At 42.8% G+C, this 20026-nt stretch overlaps 1 protein-coding gene across 1 annotated transcript; it reads right to left on the bottom strand.

Moving 5' to 3' along the window:
• Nucleotides 1-6645: 6645 nt before the first annotated feature.
• Nucleotides 6646-10002, bottom strand: LOC141257946 (interleukin-17F-like). The gene is made up of 3 exons (XM_073672950.1): nt 9747-10002; nt 7828-8078; nt 6646-6903 (listed from the first exon to the last, which is right to left on the bottom strand). The coding sequence occupies exons 1-3, from the start codon at nt 9774-9776 to the stop codon at nt 6669-6671; spliced, it is 516 nt and encodes a 171-aa protein (XP_073529051.1). The 5' UTR covers nt 9777-10002; the 3' UTR covers nt 6646-6668.
• Between the last annotated feature and the right edge of the window lie 10024 nt (nt 10003-20026).

Here is a 20026-nt window from a genome sequence, read left to right as displayed (position 1 = left end):
GATAGCCCACGTCCCTGAGCTGGCCGTGTACTATGCCTGTATGGCTTGCGACTCGGGCCTTAGGTACCTGTTGCTTCTCCGTGCTGTACCGGTCCCTCTGTGTGGCGGAGCCTCCAGGCTTCTTAGGCCAAGGGACCTGAAATCCCTCGCGGGTTGGTTATCTGCTGCAGGGCTTGCAACCCTGACAGCCTCGGACCCCAGTGTCCGGTTGTGTAGTTCTCTCTCAGCCAGGACCGCCTCTCGTCGCCTCTGTCCCTGGCTTGCTGTTCCTCCTCTGCCTCCTGGACTCCTCAGCTGCTGCTGACCTGTCCCTTTCCTCTGGGAACCCTTCTGGATGCTTCAGAAGTGATCCTGGTCTCTCTAACCCTGCCCTCAGTTCCAGCTTTTATAGGGGCAGCCTGCTCCCCCTACTGGCCTGGGACAGGAGGTGCTGCATGCTAATGGTTGACCAGGGAACCTCCTTCCTGCTCTCAGACACAGCCTTTAATGTTTGTGGCATCCAGACCTGGGGTGACACATGAGCACAACTGTATATGGTTTGGAAAGTGAGAAGCTTTTTATTTCTTTATTTTATAATTCAGAAAAATGTATATTATTGAATTTTAGCGCTTTGTAGCCATTTCTGCTTTTTTTATGGATTTCTCTTTCTGACGTTAAAACTCAGTGTTGACCTATTATAATGTAGAGGAAAAGTTTTTCTTTGAATGTATAATAAACTGTACAAAAGTAGAAAAGATTAAAATAAATGTTCTTTCTCATGATTTTCTAAGTATGTGAACCACAAAGATAAGAAAATAAGATATAAAACTAAGTTTCACATAGTATAAAAACAGGGGGGTGCTATAGTTGGCAAACTGGGCAATTGTCCAGGACTGTATTTTTTAGCTTATGATTCCGGGGGTTAATCGAGGGGTTCAGCAGTGACCACACTTTAAGGGTCTGTTTACTGAAAGTTTTTTTTTACTAGTTTTTTTTTTCTGCGTGGAAAATGTAGACTGTAACCCGAAAACTGCAGTGGAAATTATGCACTTTTTTTTAGTTCGCTTTTGGGTTGGATTTTAATTTGTTTTTGGTGTTTGGTGCTTTTGCTGCTAAACCATTTTGTTCTCAAATGCTTTAGAAACTCTGAAAAAATTGACAAATATTTGTCAAAAAATGCAAAGATTAAAAAAATAATTCACCATGCGAAGTAGATTTAGAAATCTTTTACTTATTTTGCTATTTCTCTAAAATGCTTTGTTTTTTTTTCTGTTAATAAAAACGTAATGAAAAGTGCATATAGTGAACATGTCTAAAAAGCGATGACGGCGCTGCAAAGGACAGAAGACAATACCAGTGGTAGAATAGGAACTCGGCTGATTGTAGAGGCAGAAAATAAATTAAATACGGAACTGTGCAAAGTGTTAGAGCATGTTCACACTGCATCCATTTAAAAAACAAAAAACAAAATGAGTACATGTAAATAAATGTAATACTTAGTTAATGCTAAAAATGCACAAAAGCCATCTCACCACGACTAGGTGTACCCATTGGGACTTGAAATGGCCACAGCGTGATTATCACGCTCTTACACTTTGCACGTATAACAGCTTATTTGCTGTAATCTATTGTACTTTGTACAAGAGGCATGGCCCCCCTTTCTGAGCTAAGTATTTTCATCTGTATAGCGTCAGGCGGGACCCTGTCCTGCTCGGTCCTTATTCACATTGAGGTCAACTTATTTACTTGATGAAGCATACAGTATATGCTCATTTTTTTTCTTCTTGAGTTTTGTAGCTCTCTCTTTGGCAGGAATACTTCAGGTCACTTGATCAGATGGGGTCTATTCTCAGAAGGACTTCTCTCTTCGGGGAGATGGTGCATGTCAATCGCTTTATAGCGGCTCTGGCACAAGCTAACCCTTCATCAGCATGGGGTAATCCCAACTTTAGGCTGGAACATGGTAACTTAAAGGGGAAATCTTTTCACCATTTACATATACCATTATGGTGGCTAGTACCCATGGAGACATGCCAGGAACATGATGGGCATAGCAGTCTTCCAGTGGAGCAGTCTTTGGCTCATTCAGTGACATGGAAAGGCTATCCGCTCATCTCTTCCGTAACTTTATTACAGGCCTCCCACCATAGTTGGACTCCGTGAGGGTGTTATGCTCAGCACTTATACCTCTATCGGATTGTCAGGATGCAAATTCCTTCATCTTCCGTGGCCTTGTACCACCTCCTTGACGTTGGCTGCTTCGGCGGACTCAAGCATCACGCCCATCATCATCATCATTTTCCCCAACATCATGTGTTGTTCTATATGGAGGAAGGGATTCCACCTCTCTATACAAGGAAACCATCCAGCAGTCACTTGCTATTTACCTCTTACTTTGGCCTCCAGTGGATGTAAAATTAACACCTTTGCTGCCTTAGACCACTGAGGAATTAAGAATGGACTCTATCCCGACTCCAGACCACCAGGGCTTTAAAAGTTTTTAGATTGGTTTGGAATTTATCCTTAGTCGTGTTGCAAGGCTTGATAAAGGGTCGGACATTGACTTATTGGGCAGTAACCTCTTGTACGTGCTACTTGCAAGATAGCTTTTATGCTAATTTGCATACTTTTCTCCCATGGTTCATTGCCTGTAAGACTCCATACTCAGCTTGTCACTTTGAGGAAAACAAGTACTTCCCCCAAGATAATAATTTGGATGAAAACTAAGTAAAAATAGAAAGCGGGGGCTCTAGAACTTGTCATTTAATTCATTGTGCCTGAACCAAGAACATCACAATTCAGAGTTTGGCTGTGTTATGGCGACCATGTACGTTTTAGGCCACGTCCCACTATCAGCATTTGGTCAGTATTCAGTCAGTATTTTTTCTCAGGAGTAGGATCCAAAACCAGGAGTGGGTGATAAATGCAGAATTGGTGACTTGTTTCTATTATACCTTTTCTCTGATTGTTCCTCACCTGGTTTTGGCTCCCACTCCTCAGAAAAAATACTGACCGAATACTGACCAAATACTGATAGTGGGGCTGTGTCCTTACTCTGAAACGCTGATGACTAGTCCCTGGAAGGTTCTCCCTGCCCCGATCTCTTTAACTGACAGGTCTATGCCTCTGCACATTCATAGGGAGAGACCTGTCAATCTAGGGGAGGAAGGCGGAGAGAAGCCAGCGGGAACCAGCCTTGGATTATTCAGCTGAGCCACATAGTCCCCGGCCATTTTTTTTTAAATATATTGCGTTTCAGAGTAAACATACATGTCTGCAATTCTTTTCAGGCAGCATGAATCAGATGACAGGTTCCCTTTAAGGGACTGGTTTAACCGGGATTAGGATGTCTGAAGGGGCTAAATGTTCCTTTAACAAGTAAGAAAACCCTCAGTATTATAAATGGTAAATATTAGGTGGGACCCCCCATTAAAATATTTAGTTTTAGGGCCTGTAAATACAGATTTGTGCCATGTAGTAAATTTGTATTGCCCTTAGCAACCAATCAGAACTCAGCTTTCATTTCAAAAACGTCCTTTTTCAAATGAAAGCTGCACTCCGATTGGTTGCTATGGGCAACAGTTTTTCTTTTAGGCCATTTTGATAAATGATGCCTGCTGTATAGCGGTGAAATCTTTAATCATGTCAACATTATAATTTCTAATCACCGATCTAAATTCCACGCTGTCTCCTGCAGCGTTTCCAGAGATAGTAATTGCTTTCCAAGTCACATCATTTTCTAAGAATTTAAACCTTGTTGTACTTCACTTGTAAAATGATGACACATCCGTGGCATGGCGGCTCTTGCCCCTTCACAAGTCACATGGTTAGGGCCACAGGTGATTGCTTTGGGTGCAAAATTCTTAAGGGTGCAAAATTTTACGCAAAAATAATAAAAAAAGAGAAAGTTTCTTCTTTTGTGCCACTATGAAGTGGTGAAGATCCGGGCGGTGCACATGTCCAGATGTCTTGCCCAGCACCCCGGATCTCAAGGCGAAATATATCAGGCATCAACATGAATTCTGTAGTAAAGCTGCCCCACCAGTCTAAAATGATACAACTTTTGTCGTTCTCACTCCATTGATGCCTATCTCCAACAAAGTGGTTGGAGCTGGGGAAGGACGGGGGTGTGACGACTGCCGCTTGTCAAATTCATGGCGAGCGGTGGCGTCTGCTACTCCACAAACCTTACTTAGTATAGAGAGAACACTATGGTTCTCGGAAAATGGTGAGAAATGCCCCCAAAAAATGTTCATACAAATTTTTAATTTTTTTCACCACTTACATAAAAAATAAACTATAGATGTTTGGTATCTGTGAACTCATACTGATCTGGAGAATCATAATACCAGGTCAGTTTTGCCATATAGTGAACATGGTAAATAAAAAACCCAAAAAACAATTGTGGAATTGCACTTTTTTTTGCAATTTCACCGCACTTGGAATTTATTTTCCTTTTTCCAGTACACTATATGGTAAAATAAATGGTGTCATTCAAAAGTACAACTCATCCCGCAGAAAATCAAGCCCTTACACGGCCATATTAATGGAAAAATAAAAAAAATATGGCTCTGGGAAGAAGGGGAGGAAAAAAAATGAAAACGGAGGTGGAATGGTTAAGGGGGGCACTCAGATGACATTATTTATTTTAAGGGGGCACTCAGGGGATATTATTGCTCGTTTAGGGCTTTAAGAACATGAAGGAATATTTTGTTAGTGTTTCCCACCGGAACAGGGTCAGTCCATGGAACGGTGCTTCGCTTCTCTGTCACAGAGTCGGAAACAGGGAAGGAGAGTGGAACCAAAGAAGCCACCAGAACATATGTTTGGGAGTGTCCCGGGCATACAATTGGGTTTCTATCAAGTTACAGCGGAGCAAATAGGCCAGGCTAGTGTGAATATGTGCATATGTAAGCCCTCTACCTGAAATAGCTTCCATAGCCAAAGCCAGATGAGTTCAGATGGTAACCAGAGAAATGAGGATCTGCACCTGACATGGCCGGAGAGCCAAAAACAGGTTGGAGTAATGAAGTGACTGGATTGTCCGAGTGGGCAATGTGAGGATGAGGGCCTGGAGTACAGAGAGCTCGGTGCAGAGAGACACCTGACGACTGATGAGAAAATCCGGGTGGTGACCTATAGTGGAAAAGGGGACCCAAAGGGCAAGAGATCACGAAAGTTTTTGTATCGAGCCCATACAAAATGACATGTGGTTATGGTATTTGACATCTAGATTTTGTTGCTGGAGATTTCCGCTAAGGACTTTCCTGCATTGACGTATTCTATCATTTCTAGATAGTCCATCAGGGTTATGTAGGGACAACCAGGGGCGTAACAATTGCGGTCACACACTCTGCAGAAGGAAGGCTGACGAGGCCAGTATCTGAAAATGCACATTCAGCTGAAATGCTTTCCAGCGTGGAGACCCGCCAGGTCCATGTACCACAATACATGCTGCCGGCCAATCAGAGGCCGACTGCTGATGTCAGTGTGCAAGTTACTGGTGGCGCATGGCAGTGATGTCATGGGCTGCCTGTTGCTTGCACGCTGAAGTCAGCTGCCAGCTAGAGACGAGGACGCCACATGTCGTTGAATCGGGAGAAGATGAATAGAATTGTTTTTGTTTTTTTGCGTTGAAGAAAAGCACCAGAGCGGGGGACATATACACCAGGATGGGCCCAGGATGGAGGATATATATATACACTAAGATGGGGGATATATATACCAGGATGGGCCCAGGATGGAGGATATATATATATATACCAGGATGGGGGATGTATATACCAGGATGGGCCCAGGATGGGGGATATATATACCAGGATGGGGGATATATATACCAGGATGGGCCCAGGATGGGGGATATATATACACTAGGATGGGGCATATATATACCAGGATGGGCCCAGGATGGAGGATATATATATATACCAGGATGGGGGATGTATATACCAGGATGGGCCCAGGATGGGGGATATATATACACTAGGATGGGGCATATATATACCAGGATGGGCCCAGGATGGAGGATATATATATATACCAGGATGGGGGATGTATATACCAGGATGGGCCCAGGATGGGGGATATATATACCAGGATGGGCCCAGAATGGGGGATATATATACCAGGATGGGGGATATATATACCAGGATGGGGGATATGTACACCAGGATAGGCCCAGTATGAGGGATATATATATCAGGATGGGCACAGGATGGGGGATATATATACCAGGATGGGGGATATATATACCAGAATGTGTCCAGGATGAGGGATATATAGCTGTCTGAGCTCTGTTTTCCGATACAGATCTCTAAATCCCCTGCAAAGAAATAGAGTTATAGTGGCCACCACTAGAGGGAGCTCAGGAGCTTACTGCATAATGCTTATGTTCTGACCTCTATAATAAAATAGTCTGAAATAAGCTCCCCCTAATGGTGGCTGCCTAAAGCTAGAATTTTATAATTTAACCCTTTGTCTGTTGAGGAGATTTGGAGCACTATCTAAGAGACACTGAGCTCTAACCATATTACTAAGTTAATCAGCACAAAATTTCAAAATTTGAAACTTTTTTTTTTAAGGTGAAATAAGAACAAAATAGTGTTCACTGCCATAACAATAGAGCATTTATTAGAATACAGTAGTGAGTCTGTTGTACAAACAGCATAAAATAAAAAAACGTAGATAATTCAGTAATAAATGGAGATAGGTGTGACACATGTGCAGCCCAGAGTCACCACCTCGCCCTCCAGTCTGTAGGAGAAGCTGCAGCCTTTCTGCTCCCGTCGTAGGACCATCACCTCCTGCTGGATGGGGAAGGAGATCAGGTCTGGACTTTCATGGCCATCAGCGTCTACACAAGCAAAAGTCAGACAATCGGCCTCGGCAATGACGACAGGGAATCTGTTGGGATCTGTGTTGAGACTAAAAGAGAAAAAATAAAAAAGTTATCAAAAAGTGTCCATATCTATCTATCCAATATCTATCTATCTGAAACATTACATTTTTATTTTTTTATAGTGTTTGCCAGAGGGGATACATTTTAATAGTTGAGACTTTAGTACCCATTTACTGTTTTACTTTTAAATTTTTTTAAATTAGAGTTAATATTCCCCCTACGGGACTCGAACCTGTGACCATTCGCGCACTAGTACGATTCACCTCTATACCTCTTTATTGCACCCTATTCTCTTGCTCAGCCTTTCCCACCATTACAAAATTTGCGCAGAAAATAGATAAAGTTGCTATTTTCAGTACAAATATGCCATACTACATAATTTACAACTTCTCTCCACCATTGGACTTGTAAATAATTCCTTTTTTTGCTAACTTTTCAAGGTTAATGGAGGTTTTTGATATGTAATCTGAGAGCAGCACAATATAGGGGTAGAGAACCTGATTCCTGGGAAGTGTTACTTATTAGGCTGTGTGCTGTAGTTTCAATACAATCAGTGTTTTCTCAGCAGGATATTATCACTGCAGGACTAGATGTCTCATGCCAGGCAGTGAGGCTTATCTGTATACCCTCGCCCCCATCACTGATAGACAGATTGCAGACAAAGCACAGTCTGTATAAGAAGTAGCCAATCAGTGATGGGTTATACACTACTCAGTAGTCATAGCGCTGTTATATCTATAGCAGAGAAAACAGGGATTGTATCAAAACTGAACAAAGCAGCTCAGTAAGTGACACATCACTGGAATCAGGGTCTCAGCCCCTACATCATGCTGTCCTCGGATTACATAACAAAAATCTGCTGACGGATTCCCTTTAATAAGCAGAAGAATCCACTTCTGGCTTAATGACTTATGCATAAAATTCCTAAAAGTAGATAATTGATATCTTACCTATAGTCCCAGGGGGACAGAGAGCGGGTGTGACCGTCCTCCATCTGGACCAAGCCGTCCATAGAGCTGCTGTCAATCAGACTGGTGTCCACTGTCATACTGGTCGGCAGGCGCCGGTTCCTTCTTCCAGGACATCTCTGTCTGCCCTCTAGAGGGAGCTCTTCACCCCTAGATCCTTCTTGAGTATTAATGTGGGACAAATACTCCTCCGGTAGAAAGGATGACGAGCAAATAGACACCAGGACGGCCACCTGAGGAGTGGATGAACTTTGAGACTCGCTAAAAAACAGAGGATCTGATGTAAATTGCGATGAGCGAGAGAGAAGGAGAGAAGGAGAGGGAGAGAGAGGGAGAGAGAAGGAGAGAGAGGGAGAGAAGGAGAGGGAGAGAGAGGGAGAGAGAAGGAGAGAGAGGGAGGGAAGGAGAGGGAGAGAGAGGGAGAGAGAAGGAGAGAGAGGGAGAGAAGGAGAGGGAGAGAGAAGGAGAGAGAGGGAGAGAAGGAGAGGGAGAGAGAGGGAGAGAGAAGGAGAGAGAGGGAGAGAAGGAGAGGGAGAGAGAGGGAGAGAGGAGAGAGAGGGAGGGAAGGAGAGGGAGAGAGAGGGAGAGAGAAGGAGAGAGAGGGAGGGAAGGAGAGGGAGAGAGAGGGAGAGAGAAGGAGAGAGAGGGAGAGAAGGAGAGGGAGAGAGAAGGAGAGAGAGGGAGAGAAGGAGAGGGAGAGAGAGGGAGAGAGAAGGAGAGAGAGGGAGGGAAAGAGAGGGAGAGAGAGGGAGAGAGAAGGAGAGAGAGGGAGAGAAGGAGAGGGAGAGAGAAGGAGAGAGAGGGAGAGAAGGAGAGGGAGAGAGAGGGAGAGAGAAGGAGAGAGAGGGAGAGAAGGAGAGGGAGAGAGAGGGAGAGAGAAGGAGAGAGAGGGAGGGAAGGAGAGGGAGAGAGAGGGAGAGAGAAGGAGAGAGAGGGAGGGAAGGAGAGGGAGAGAGAGGGAGAGAGAAGGAGAGAGAAGGAGAGAAGGAGAGGGAGAGAGAGGGAGAGAGAAGGAGAGAGAGGGAGAGAAGGAGAGGGCGAGAGAAGGAGAGAGAGGGAGAGGAGAGGGAGAGAGAGGGAGAGAGAAGGAGAGAGAGGGAGAGAAGGAGAGGGAGAGGGAGGGAGAGAAAGGGAGGGAGAGAGATATTTGTATACATATATATTTGTTTTTATTTTTTTATTTTTGATGCAGAATGTGTGACTGCATAAAATGCACGTATCTCAGAAGTATAGTCATATAGATGAATAATTAAATTCTGTCTGCCTGTAGTCACCAACAGGGGGAGCTTAAGAGCTTACAGCATACTGGTTATACATAATACTCTACAGGCAGTATGCAATAAGGTCATGAGCTCCCCGTGGTGGTGTCTGCAAAGAGCTCACATTTTAACACATAAACCCAGAATTTGACACCATAAACTGAAAAAAATATCTCTTGCCACTAAAAAGTTTTATTATAAAATGAATCAGCTCAGAATGTCAAATCTAAACTGAGGAGGAGACGCAGTGTTGGACCTGGAGAGGGGGTGTAAAGCACAGCTTGTTTGTTATTTAAAAGCAAACTGCAGCCAGGAAACAGAAAACTCCTTTAAGGCAGAATTCTGAGATCTTTATACAGAACAGTGACATAATAAAGCACAATTATTTCCTCTAGAACAGTCTGGATTACTAGATTCAATAATCTTATAGACACCATTAGCTCAATATGCAGAACAGTAACATTTCTTTAATCTGCCATCAATGGGACTTTACTGGTTCTGGATTATCAAATATTCCATAGAAAAGTATATAATTCTGACTTTAAGACCTCGAGGAATAAATCTTGGAATTATTAACGCTGCATTAAGTAAGAAGATGTTTCCACCGTCACTCAGCTAATATTTAAATATAAATGTACTCACACATATCCCTAGTGCTCCGGGATTGACCATTCTGCCTCTTCTGGTGAATGCTGGTGAATGTGATATTTCCAAATTTCTGGAGCTGGTAACATTGTATCCCAAAGTCTGGTCTTATTTATACAGGAGAGGTCTCCATTCTAGTTTCAGTTGACCTTAAAAAAGTTTTTGAAAGTTCCAAAAGTTTCTCTTCATTCTTTAGCTGTTGCGTAAATTTGGCCGCCACCCTGGACAGTCCAAGTGACTCTCGTGTGCTGTCATATGAGCGCATTATAAGATAACAGGAACGGTTCATGATCCTTGGTACTTCCCCAATATGAGATTATAATTTATCCCTGTTATCTTGGGTTCGGAGGTCTCGAAGAATTTACTTTCATTTTTTTTGTCAGTCATTTTTTTCAGTGCACTGCTCTCCTAGTTGAGTGTATAGGGTTAGGATAAGTCCCAAAATTAAACTGGGTCTCTCTACTTTTGAGGAGAGCCCCTAATGCCATGAAACTAGATGCCTTACATAGTCATATTGCACATAAGGGAAAATCAATAGGGAGTAAAGAGAGTCAAGAAGTCTTCTGCCAAGAGGTATGAGTTTCTTGAACAAACGCCAGTCTAACAGTCCCTTGATAGCAAGTAATGGGCATCTGCAATAAAAACTGTGTCCGGGCTATAATACAACACTAACTGGTATTTCCAACCTAACTTGTTAGTATGTAACAATTTCCTGGTGGCCCAGTGATAGAAACTTTGTCCATGCTGAAGTATCTCACCAGTATCTAATCGGCATCTTGAGCCAAACTCATTATTCCGTTACTATTTCCTGGTGGCCCAGTGATAAAAATGTTATACAGACTCTGGCACCTCACTTGTATCTAATGAGTATTGCCAACCCAAATTATTACAACTAATTTATCTGTACCTAGTCCCTGGTGGTCTAGAGATAAAAATTATGCAAAATTTTGTATCTTCAGTGAAGCTCGGTATTCCGTACCTAGTCCTTTGGTGGCTTAGTAATAAAAACTGTCTCCAGGCTTTAGTCCCTCACCAACATCTAAGGGGTATTGTTAGTCTAACTCGTTACTACTTACTTGGTCCCTAATCTCTTGATGATAAAATTTGTTCCCAGGTTTGAGCTCCCTACCGGTATCTGATGGGAATCTGTTGCCTAATATAATACTATATAACAAGTCCAAAAATAAAAATGACATCAGGCGTGGCCATGTGGGCTTCCCCATAATGCCTTACAGCTAACAAATTGTCTAGTGAAGTCAATCAGGCAGGACTTACACAGGGACTATAAAAAAGGAGGTCCGGCCAGGTTCATTATTACTGATAAGTATAGACAAAGGCCTAATCTGATTGTGGTGCTACTGCAGTGCTGAAGAACACAGAAAATGGGAATGATAACCTCAGTGTCTGAATAATTATCAAAAGATTCAAGAGATAGGGAGGTGCTGGATCTACAGAGTCAGTGTAACTGTGAATTGATTGATCTGTGACATACTGCAATAACAGAACCATTAGTAACAGCATCTTTACTTATTTTGCTGAAGAAAAATAGTGAAACCAAGGCTTGTGTGTGACAGAAAGTACGTGCATCCTGGATTGTGAGATGGGCCAGCCTAAGCGATATTGTTTTGCATTTCTTTTGCTTTTTTTTTTTTATATATATTTTTGTTTTGAAAGACAAAAGAAAAATCTCCATATTCCAGAAATTTAAACACCACTGTTTCTGCATACAGTGTGTGCATTGTAATAGTCCAATATTAGACAGGTACACGCCACCCGAATACAGCAGCCTATTATAGGTACTCGCTTTTGGGATGTGAGCCTATCTCGCTTTTCACGTCCCACCCTTTTTGTTAAAGACCATTGGGTTTCATTTTTTTTAGCCTTTAAAAATAATAACACATTTTAATTTTTGAATATCTGGATTAACAGTCAATTTAGCAACAGTACACCAAACAACAATAATTCATAGCTATCAGGCTGCATGTTTGGTCAATAAAAATAATTAAAAAGGATTAAAACATAAAATGCATACGACTTTGCAACTGTTTTACTAGTCTAATTTAACATGTATGTAATTCTGCTGATTGTTGCCCCAATCCCATTAGCAAAGAACAAAGCTCTTGATACTTCCCAAGCAGGGATAATTTTTACACCCCATGTGTAAAAAAAGCACTGCCTGTGTATAAACAACAGCAATGCAGGCTGCCCTCAAAAAGGGATAATTTTTGGACTTTTTTTTATAATTTAAGCAGCCTGATACTGCAGTTTGTTGTAACCTTTTATTTACCACCAGTTACCATCCTTTTCATCTAGCCTGATAATTTGAGGTTACTAGGACATTAATAAGGCTATGTTTGCCTTGCCAAGCTCAAAAAGGATTTAATACAGTTCTAGTAGACTATTACCCAAGTGTTTTCCGGGCAGCTAGAGATATTGAGATTCACAGAGAATACCGCAAATTGAATTATTTTGATAAATTCCTTGAAGTTGGTGAATTTGAATTTCAAAAGATTCTGTAAGATTTAACCATGACCTATTTTAGCTAGGAGAGCTCCATTAAAGATGCAACAAAAAACTTTAGAAACAAAAATAGTCTGGTGCAACCACTGTCTTGAAAGAGGCGGACATAGAATTTTAATTTGAGGCTTCTTATTCATTGACTTCGCAATTTCCTTGGATTCCATGGATTTTTCCAATTGTGAGAGATGCCGGATCTCCTGCTGGATCTCAGCTGGTGTGAAGTCTCCATTAGTGGAAATCCATGGAAGAATACTTCCGTTAGGAAACTTTCATATCCGAGGTTTATAGCTTATGGCTTCTAATCTAACAGATAACAAGGACAGTTGTATCAGTGTCCTCTCTGGTTAATTAGTAATTATGGGATTTCATGCTTCTGACCTGTGAATTCTCCCAATATTTCATATTAAATTCCCAAAGATTTAAATAAATGCTAAAACAATACATTAAAAACTGAATTTAAGGTGATGACTGCGCATTTTAGGAAAGCCCAGAAACAACTATGGCCCGTATATATTGGGTCTTGAAGTCAACATCACAGCACAGTCCAACAGCCGAACCTCACCTGAGCACATCGAGGAGAACAATGGCCGCACCATCAATGGTAAGAGCTCCGGCTCCTCTCTGATCACCAGTCAATTGCGACCACATTTTGTGGGTTCATTGTTTTAAAATAATTAGAAATTGAGACAATTACATTGTTTAGGGTCAACAGGTAGATGGCAAAGTTGAGGCTGTGGATTCTCAATCGTTTCTCAGAATAATTGAAGAACTTTTGTTGCTCATTTACCTGAAACTTTACAATAGAAATGTGCTCTTCCATAACTTTCCTCTTGGCTTGTCATATCCTGAGATGTCCGTCACTAGTTGATTAACTTTGAAAAAAAACCTCAAAACAAACATGGTATTGTGATACTCTGCCAGGAGAGGTTTACGTTATATGTGTGTTGTATTTTGGCCACCCGGTGGTTTTGATTTGAACTGCAGCCTGTCAAGGGTTTTGCTATTGGTAATGTATTGATTGAATTTCTTCCAAGAGAAATTGGAGGGCTTAAGGAATTAAATGTAAAAATAAGGATGGGCACATCTTTCTTGGTTGATGATGATCTGTTACTTGGAATCCTACAGTGGTTTACCAGTAACGACCCATGGGGTTCAGACATACTTGGAGCCCCTGAGATCAAAAGGACTGCGGAAGAGATTTTAAGTGACCAATGCCAAAGAGGTTTGGTTACAAGTAGAGTTGAGCGAACCCAAACTTAAAAGTTCGGGGTTCGTACCGGACAGTTAGTGTCCGGTGCTAAACAGCGAAGACTGACTTCTCCTGGAAGTCTGTTGCAATGTTTGGAGTTCTGGGAGAAGTCCGGTGCAATGTTTGGAGTTCTGGAGGAAGTCCGCTACAATGTTTGGAGTTCTGGGGGAAGTCCGTTGCAATGTTTGGAGTTCCGGAGGAAGTCCGCTACAATGTTTGTAGTTACAGGGAAAGTCCGCTACAATGTTTGGAGTTCTGGGGGAAGTCTGCTACAACATTTGGATTTCTGGGGGAAGTCCGCTACAATGTGTGGAGTTCCGGGGAAAGTCCGCTACAATGTTTAGAGCTTTTGGGGAAGTCCGTTGCAATGTTTGGAGTTCCGGGGGAAGTCCGCTACCATGTTTGGAGTTCCGAGGGAAGTCCGTTACAATGTTTGGAGTTCCGGGTAAAAGTCCGCTACAACATTTGGAGTTCCAGGGAAAGTCCGCTACAATGTTTGGAGTTCTGGTGGAAGTCCGTTGCAATGTTTGGAGTTCTGGGGGAAGTCTGCTACAACGTTTGGATTTCTGGGGAAAGTCCGCTACAATGTTTGGAGTTTTGGGGGAAGTCCGTTGCAATGTTTGGAGTTCCGGGGGAAGTCCGCTACAATGTTTGGAGTTCCGGGGGAAGTCCGTTGCAATGCTTGGAATTCCGGGGGAAGTCCGCTACAATGTTTGTAGTTCCGGGGGAAGTCCGCTACAACATTTGGAGTTCCGGGGAAAGTCCGCTACAATGTTTGGAGTTCTGGGGGAAGTCCGTTGCAATGTTTGGAGTTCTGGGGGAAGTCCGCTACAATGTTTGTAGTTCTGAGGGAAGACCGCTACAATGTTTGGAGTTCCGGGTAAAAGTCCGCTACAATGTTTGGAGTTCGTTACAGAGGGAGGGAGAGAGAATTTTTTCCAGCTCCTAAGTTCTGGTCCCCATACATGTCAATGGGGTTTGGGTTCTGGTTCAAGTCTGGGTAAATTTCTGGTACCTAAACGTTGGACAAAAGTTTGGGTCGGGTACCAGAAACCGAACTTCCATGGGTTTGCTCATTAAGAGTACTGTGTACTTTTCTTTCTAGGAATCAGTAACTTTTGGAGCTCCATTAATGTTATTTTGTCTCTTTTGTCTCTACAACTAAAATGGAACAACATTTTAGAATCTATATTTACTGTGTTACAATCAGCTGCGATCGTTCATAACATCTGACTTTTTAAAAAATCACAAAAATGTTTTAACCCCCACAAAAAAATCTTCAACATGATTCTGCTGTCACTTTTGTTTTTATTTTATTATTTATCCCTGTATTCTAACTTTTTGCTCCATTTCATGATATCTTCATAGTGGTCCATTGATTATGTTTCAGGTTTTTTCTGTGCTTTTGCTGTTTTTGAACCTCATCTCTTGTGTCCATGGAGGAGAAGAGCAGGTCCCTGGCGCTGATGGCTGGGAGGCCCCTCTAGTGTCCGGCGGGGGATGTCTCTTCACACCGGACACCACATTTCCTCCACGTGTGAAGGTGGATATGAAGGGCGGCAGTCGGAGTTCTGCACAAGTAATGGCGGACAGTGTGAGGAGCCGCTCCATCTCTCCATGGGAATACAGGTGAATGTACATGGAGTAATGGCAGAAAAAATAATAATGATATATAGGGGTCAGCAGGCCGGAGTATGGGGGACTAAACATGGTTACTGCTGTGTCCTGATTTCTCTCATCTCCTTCCACCAGCTCTAATGTGGACAATAACAGATTCCCTGCGGTCATCAGCGAGGCCCGATGTCTCCACCGCGGATGTTTGGACCCGGAGGGTCATGTGGACCTCAGCATGAACTCAGTCCCCATCAGACAGGAGATCCTGGTCCTGCGTGGTGAGATGAGAGGATGTGTCCCACCTATAGGCTGGAGAAGCAGCTGGTGACGGTGGGCTGCACCTGTGTCCGGCCCATCATCCAGTACCTGGAGTAACAGACGCCATTGTCACGGAGCCTCAGCTGTCATGTAGCGTCCTTGTTACCCCTAGCAGTAATTTGATTGATCGTCAGGAGCAACTTTATTAAAAGCTACTTATTTTTAGTTTTATAATTTAAATATTTATTATTCTTTGTTGTATTTTTATGGAAATGTTCTTCATCTATATATGAATATTTATTACATCAAATTAGTAAAACTGTTTATTATTATTTGTGTGTTTTTTTCCATTTGTTAATGGATATGTGTTATTTACAATATTTTTCATGTTGGTTCATTAAAATAAAAAGCATAATTGGAAAATACCGTTTTGTGTATACAGCTCTCATGTAGACCAATGCGTCTCTGTGGTTGCAGATTATAAATTCTGTGTGAACTCGTCATGCCCCTTTATTATTGCCATCTACACAGTGCCCCTTTATCATCATCATTCACACAATGCCCCTTTATTATTGCCATTTAGACAGTGCACTTTTATCATTGTCATCCACACAGTGCCCCTTTATTACTGTCATCCACACAGTGCCCCTTTATCATCATCATTCACACAGTGCCCCTTTATTACTGTCATCCACACAGTGCCCCTTCATCATTGCCATCCACACATTGCCCCTTTATCATCATCATTCACACAGTGCCCCTTTATTACTGTCATCCACACAGTGCCCCTTTATTATTGCCATCTACACAGTGCCCATTTCTCATCGTAATTCACACAGTGCCCCTTCATCATTGCCATCCACACAGTGCCCCTTCATCATTGCCATCCACACAGTGCCCCTTCATCATTGCCATCCACACAGTGCCCCTTTATCATCATCATTCACACAGTACCCCTTTATTACTGTCATCCACACAGTGCCCATTTCTCATCGTAATTCACACAGTGCCCCTTCATCATTGCCATCCACACAGTGCCCCTTCATCATTGCCATCCACACAGTGCCCCTTCATCATTGCCATCCACACAGTGCCCCTTCATCATTGCCATCCACATAGTGCCCCTTTATCATCATTATTCACACAGTGCCCCTTTATAATTGCCATCTACACAGTGCCCCTTTATTATTGCCATCTACACAGTGCCCCTTTCTCATCATCATTCACACAGTGCCCCTTTATTATTGCCATCTACACAGTGCCCCTTCATCATTGCCATCCACACAGTGCCCCTTCATCATTGCCATCCACACAGTGCCCTTTTATCATCGTCATTCACACAGTGCCCCCTTATTATTGCCATCCACAGAGTGCCCCTTTATCATTGTCATTCACACAGTGCCCCCTTATTATTGCCATCTACACAGTGCCCATTTATCATAGTCATTCACACAGTGCCCCCTTATTATTGCCATCCACAGAGTGCCCCTTTATCATTGTCATTCACACAGTGCCCCCTTATTATTGCCATCTACACAGTGCCCCTTTATCATAGTCATTCACACAGTGCCCCCTTATTATTGCCATCCACAGAGTGCCCCTCTATCACTGTCATTGACACAGTGTCTACATTACACTGCCATGCACACAGTGCCCATAAACCTTGCTGGCCAAATAGTGCCTCCATAACATTGAGATCCAAACAATTCCCCCATAACACTGTTATCCACACAGCTCCTATATAACATTACCATTCAGACAGCACCTTTATAACACTGTCAGCCACATACAGTAGTGCCTCAGTAACATTACTCACCATGCCACTCAGTAGCGTAGCTACCGGGGAGCAGAGGGTGCGGTCACCCTGGGCCCTGCACTCAGAGGGGCCCATTCAGAGCTACACTACCCTTAACTATACATATACAGTTAAGCCCCGTGGAAGTGCAGGGAGACAAGATCTTCCTGAACTACCACTCTTCATTCTGTAGACCACAGGTCACTTTAAGCCTGTGGTCTACAGAATGTCAGAGTCCCGGCGCGGTGACATTATATCACTGTGACGTTCGGTGCGTGCATCGGCGCTATGACAGCTTGTTGCCTTGCCGCTGGACTCGTCAGGATCCTGGATTAGGTAAGTATATGATTTCTTTTTTAATTTAAAACTAGTAGTGACATGTTGAGGCATCATAAACAATGGAGGAGCCTTACACATAGTGTAGGGGACCCTGAAACAGTGTGGGGGGCCTTCATACATTTTAGGGCCTAATGCGGGGGCTATTATACAGCTTGGGGACTAATGCAGGGGCCAGTCTACAGTTTGGTAGCCATTATACAGTTTGGTAGCTAATGTGAAGGTCATTATACTTTGTTTTGAGGGAGCAGTGGGGGCATCATACTATTTGTAGGGGAGCTGAGAGCCCATCATACTGTGTATAGGGGTTCTGTGGACCCATCACAAAGTATATAGAGGAGCTGTGGGTGCATTATGCTGTGTATAGTGGAGCTGTGGGTGCATTATGCTGTGTATAGTGGAGCTGTGGGTGCATTATACTGTGTATAGGAGAACTGTGGGCCCACGGTAATGTATATAGAGGAGCAATACATTGAGGGGACATTATTAGATGTTAAGTGAGCACTTAAGAAGCATTATTGTTATGGGGCACTCCGATTATTGTAACCGTTAAAGGTGCACAGGGGGCATTAACACTTCCTAGGGGCAAATGTGAGCACTGTTTCTAGGGCATTTGCACAGGGCATTAATATTTTCTAATGGGCAGTTTTACCATTTAGAGGGCACAAAAGAGGCATTATTACTATGTAAGGGGCACAGTGGTGGCATTATTATGTGGGGGCACAAAAAGCGCAGTTATTGTGCCACACAGCAGGTGCAGTAATACGGCAGCAGCGGCTCAGCATTGGGGTATCAGCAGGATGAGGAGTTTGTGCAGGTTGGGAATAGATGTAGATGGGACTGGAAATGTGAAAAGTGAAATATGTCTTTGTTGTAATGTCTGCAGACAAGTCTTGACTGGAGAAGTTGTTATATTGGTCTGGGCTAGTGAACGATTCCATCAGAAAGAACGACAGCTGTAAGTATGTCTTTGGGGTGGTGGAGGAAACTGAAGAATCAAGAGGATACCCACGCAAACAACATACAAACTCCTTGCAGATGTTGTGATTGGTGGGATTTGAACCCAGGGCCCCAGAGCTGCAAAGCAAAAGTGCTAACCACTGAGCCACAGTAGGAAACAAGTAATGCTTTGAAGCGTTGTGACCTACATGGTCTTAGTTGCAACAATATGTGTATGTTATAATGTAATAATGTTATAACTAAGACCATTTAGGTCGAAACGCGTTGAAACATTACTTGCTTCCAGTCGTGTCCATGTTTTTATGGAATTATCAATAAAATGAAGAAATTTTAAATGGAATTATCCAGCTTTTTTTTTCCTTTTTCTTAATCAGCTCTGGACAAACACTGCAATGTTCCCCAATCTTCATGTAAAATACTTGATGCTACAATCTTCATATAAAATATTTGATGCTACAATCTTCATGTAAAATTTATCCACACGTTTTCCATGGCATTACTATGATTTGGTCAGTGACCCCACCACATTGCTGTTTTTCAGTCCGTACTGTGTAGTTTTGGTTTTATGTTTGGAGTTCAGAAGGTTTTCTCCAGGATTTCCCTGTTTTCCATAGAACTCATTTTACTCCTTACCTTCACGCGTCTTCCAGAGCCCGAGACAGAACATGATGCTGCATATCCTTATTTTACTATAAGGGTGATGGATTTTTGGGGGCATGCCATGCTTCATTTCAGAGAACGTAGTATATTATGGCCCATAAGCTGATGTATATTCTATTCCTTTATCTCATCCATGTAACTCCTACACAGTCTCTGTCACTAGCGCCCCCTCACTTCCAGGTGATTGCCGTATTTTGTAACATGAGTTGATTTTTCTGTGTGTTTGAAGGATATTGGACACTGAGTGGTACATACTGTAGAAAAGCCATGTTGAAGTGGGTTACATCCTAGCACTGCATGTCTTGATTAAATGCACCTGGCTAGCTTTGACTAAAAACCAGGGCATGTGCTCACCTGAGAGCTCTCAGTCTTTTGAGGAAGTTGAGCAAAGTGGAATTTATTGAAGCTAGTGAGTGACCAGCTGAAATATGAGCTGTAGCTGAGAGAGAGACAAGTCAGAATCTTTCTCTGAATGGAGACTGCAAAGATCAGCTAGGAAACCTGAGCAGTCTGTGTGTTGGAGCGTAGTGTGGAAGGTGCAGCCTGTTCAGTGTGAAGTTGAACACTTCTGTTTGGAGCTGGAAGCTGCTGTAGCTCAGGCTGAAGGTGATAGCAAGACTGGTAAGACTGTACCTCTTCTTTGTGTAAAGTTTGCACCAGGAGAGCGGACTGTATATATCACCTTATTGTGTTTGGGAGGAAGAAAAGACCTCTTGTGTTGGCAGTCTCCGCCAGAAGCTGAGAGCGAGGACTGTAATCTGTTTGGGTGAGCCTGCACTGGCATTTGTGCCTGCTGAATGAACTGTTTATTTTCTGCGATATCTTTGTGCTCAGAAGAGGCTGTTTTTGGTTTTGGATCCCTTGGAGTTTTATGAAAGCAATAAA

Source organism: Phyllobates terribilis, unplaced genomic scaffold (genome assembly GCF_046119375.1).
Source record: "Phyllobates terribilis strain yellow unplaced genomic scaffold, ASM4611937v1 Scaffold_3__8_contigs__length_932513732, whole genome shotgun sequence".
In the NCBI taxonomy this organism is placed as follows: domain Eukaryota; kingdom Metazoa; phylum Chordata; class Amphibia; order Anura; family Dendrobatidae; genus Phyllobates; species Phyllobates terribilis.
Note: the sequence above shows the minus strand (reverse complement) of the source record. Positions and strands in the feature narration are given on the sequence as shown.

Excerpts from the sequence above, each read along its gene's own strand:
- LOC141257946 (XM_073672950.1), bottom strand. The coding sequence starts at position 9,776 with ATGGTCAATCCCGGAGCACTAGGGATATGT. Across the intron at positions 8,079-9,746 it reads CCGGAGCACTAGGGATATGT|GTGGCCGTCCTGGTGTCTAT; the intron begins GTGAGTACATTT and ends TCCACTCCTCAG. Across the intron at positions 6,904-7,827 it reads CTGTCCCCCTGGGACTATAG|TCTCAACACAGATCCCAACA; the intron begins GTAAGATATCAA and ends TTTCTCTTTTAG.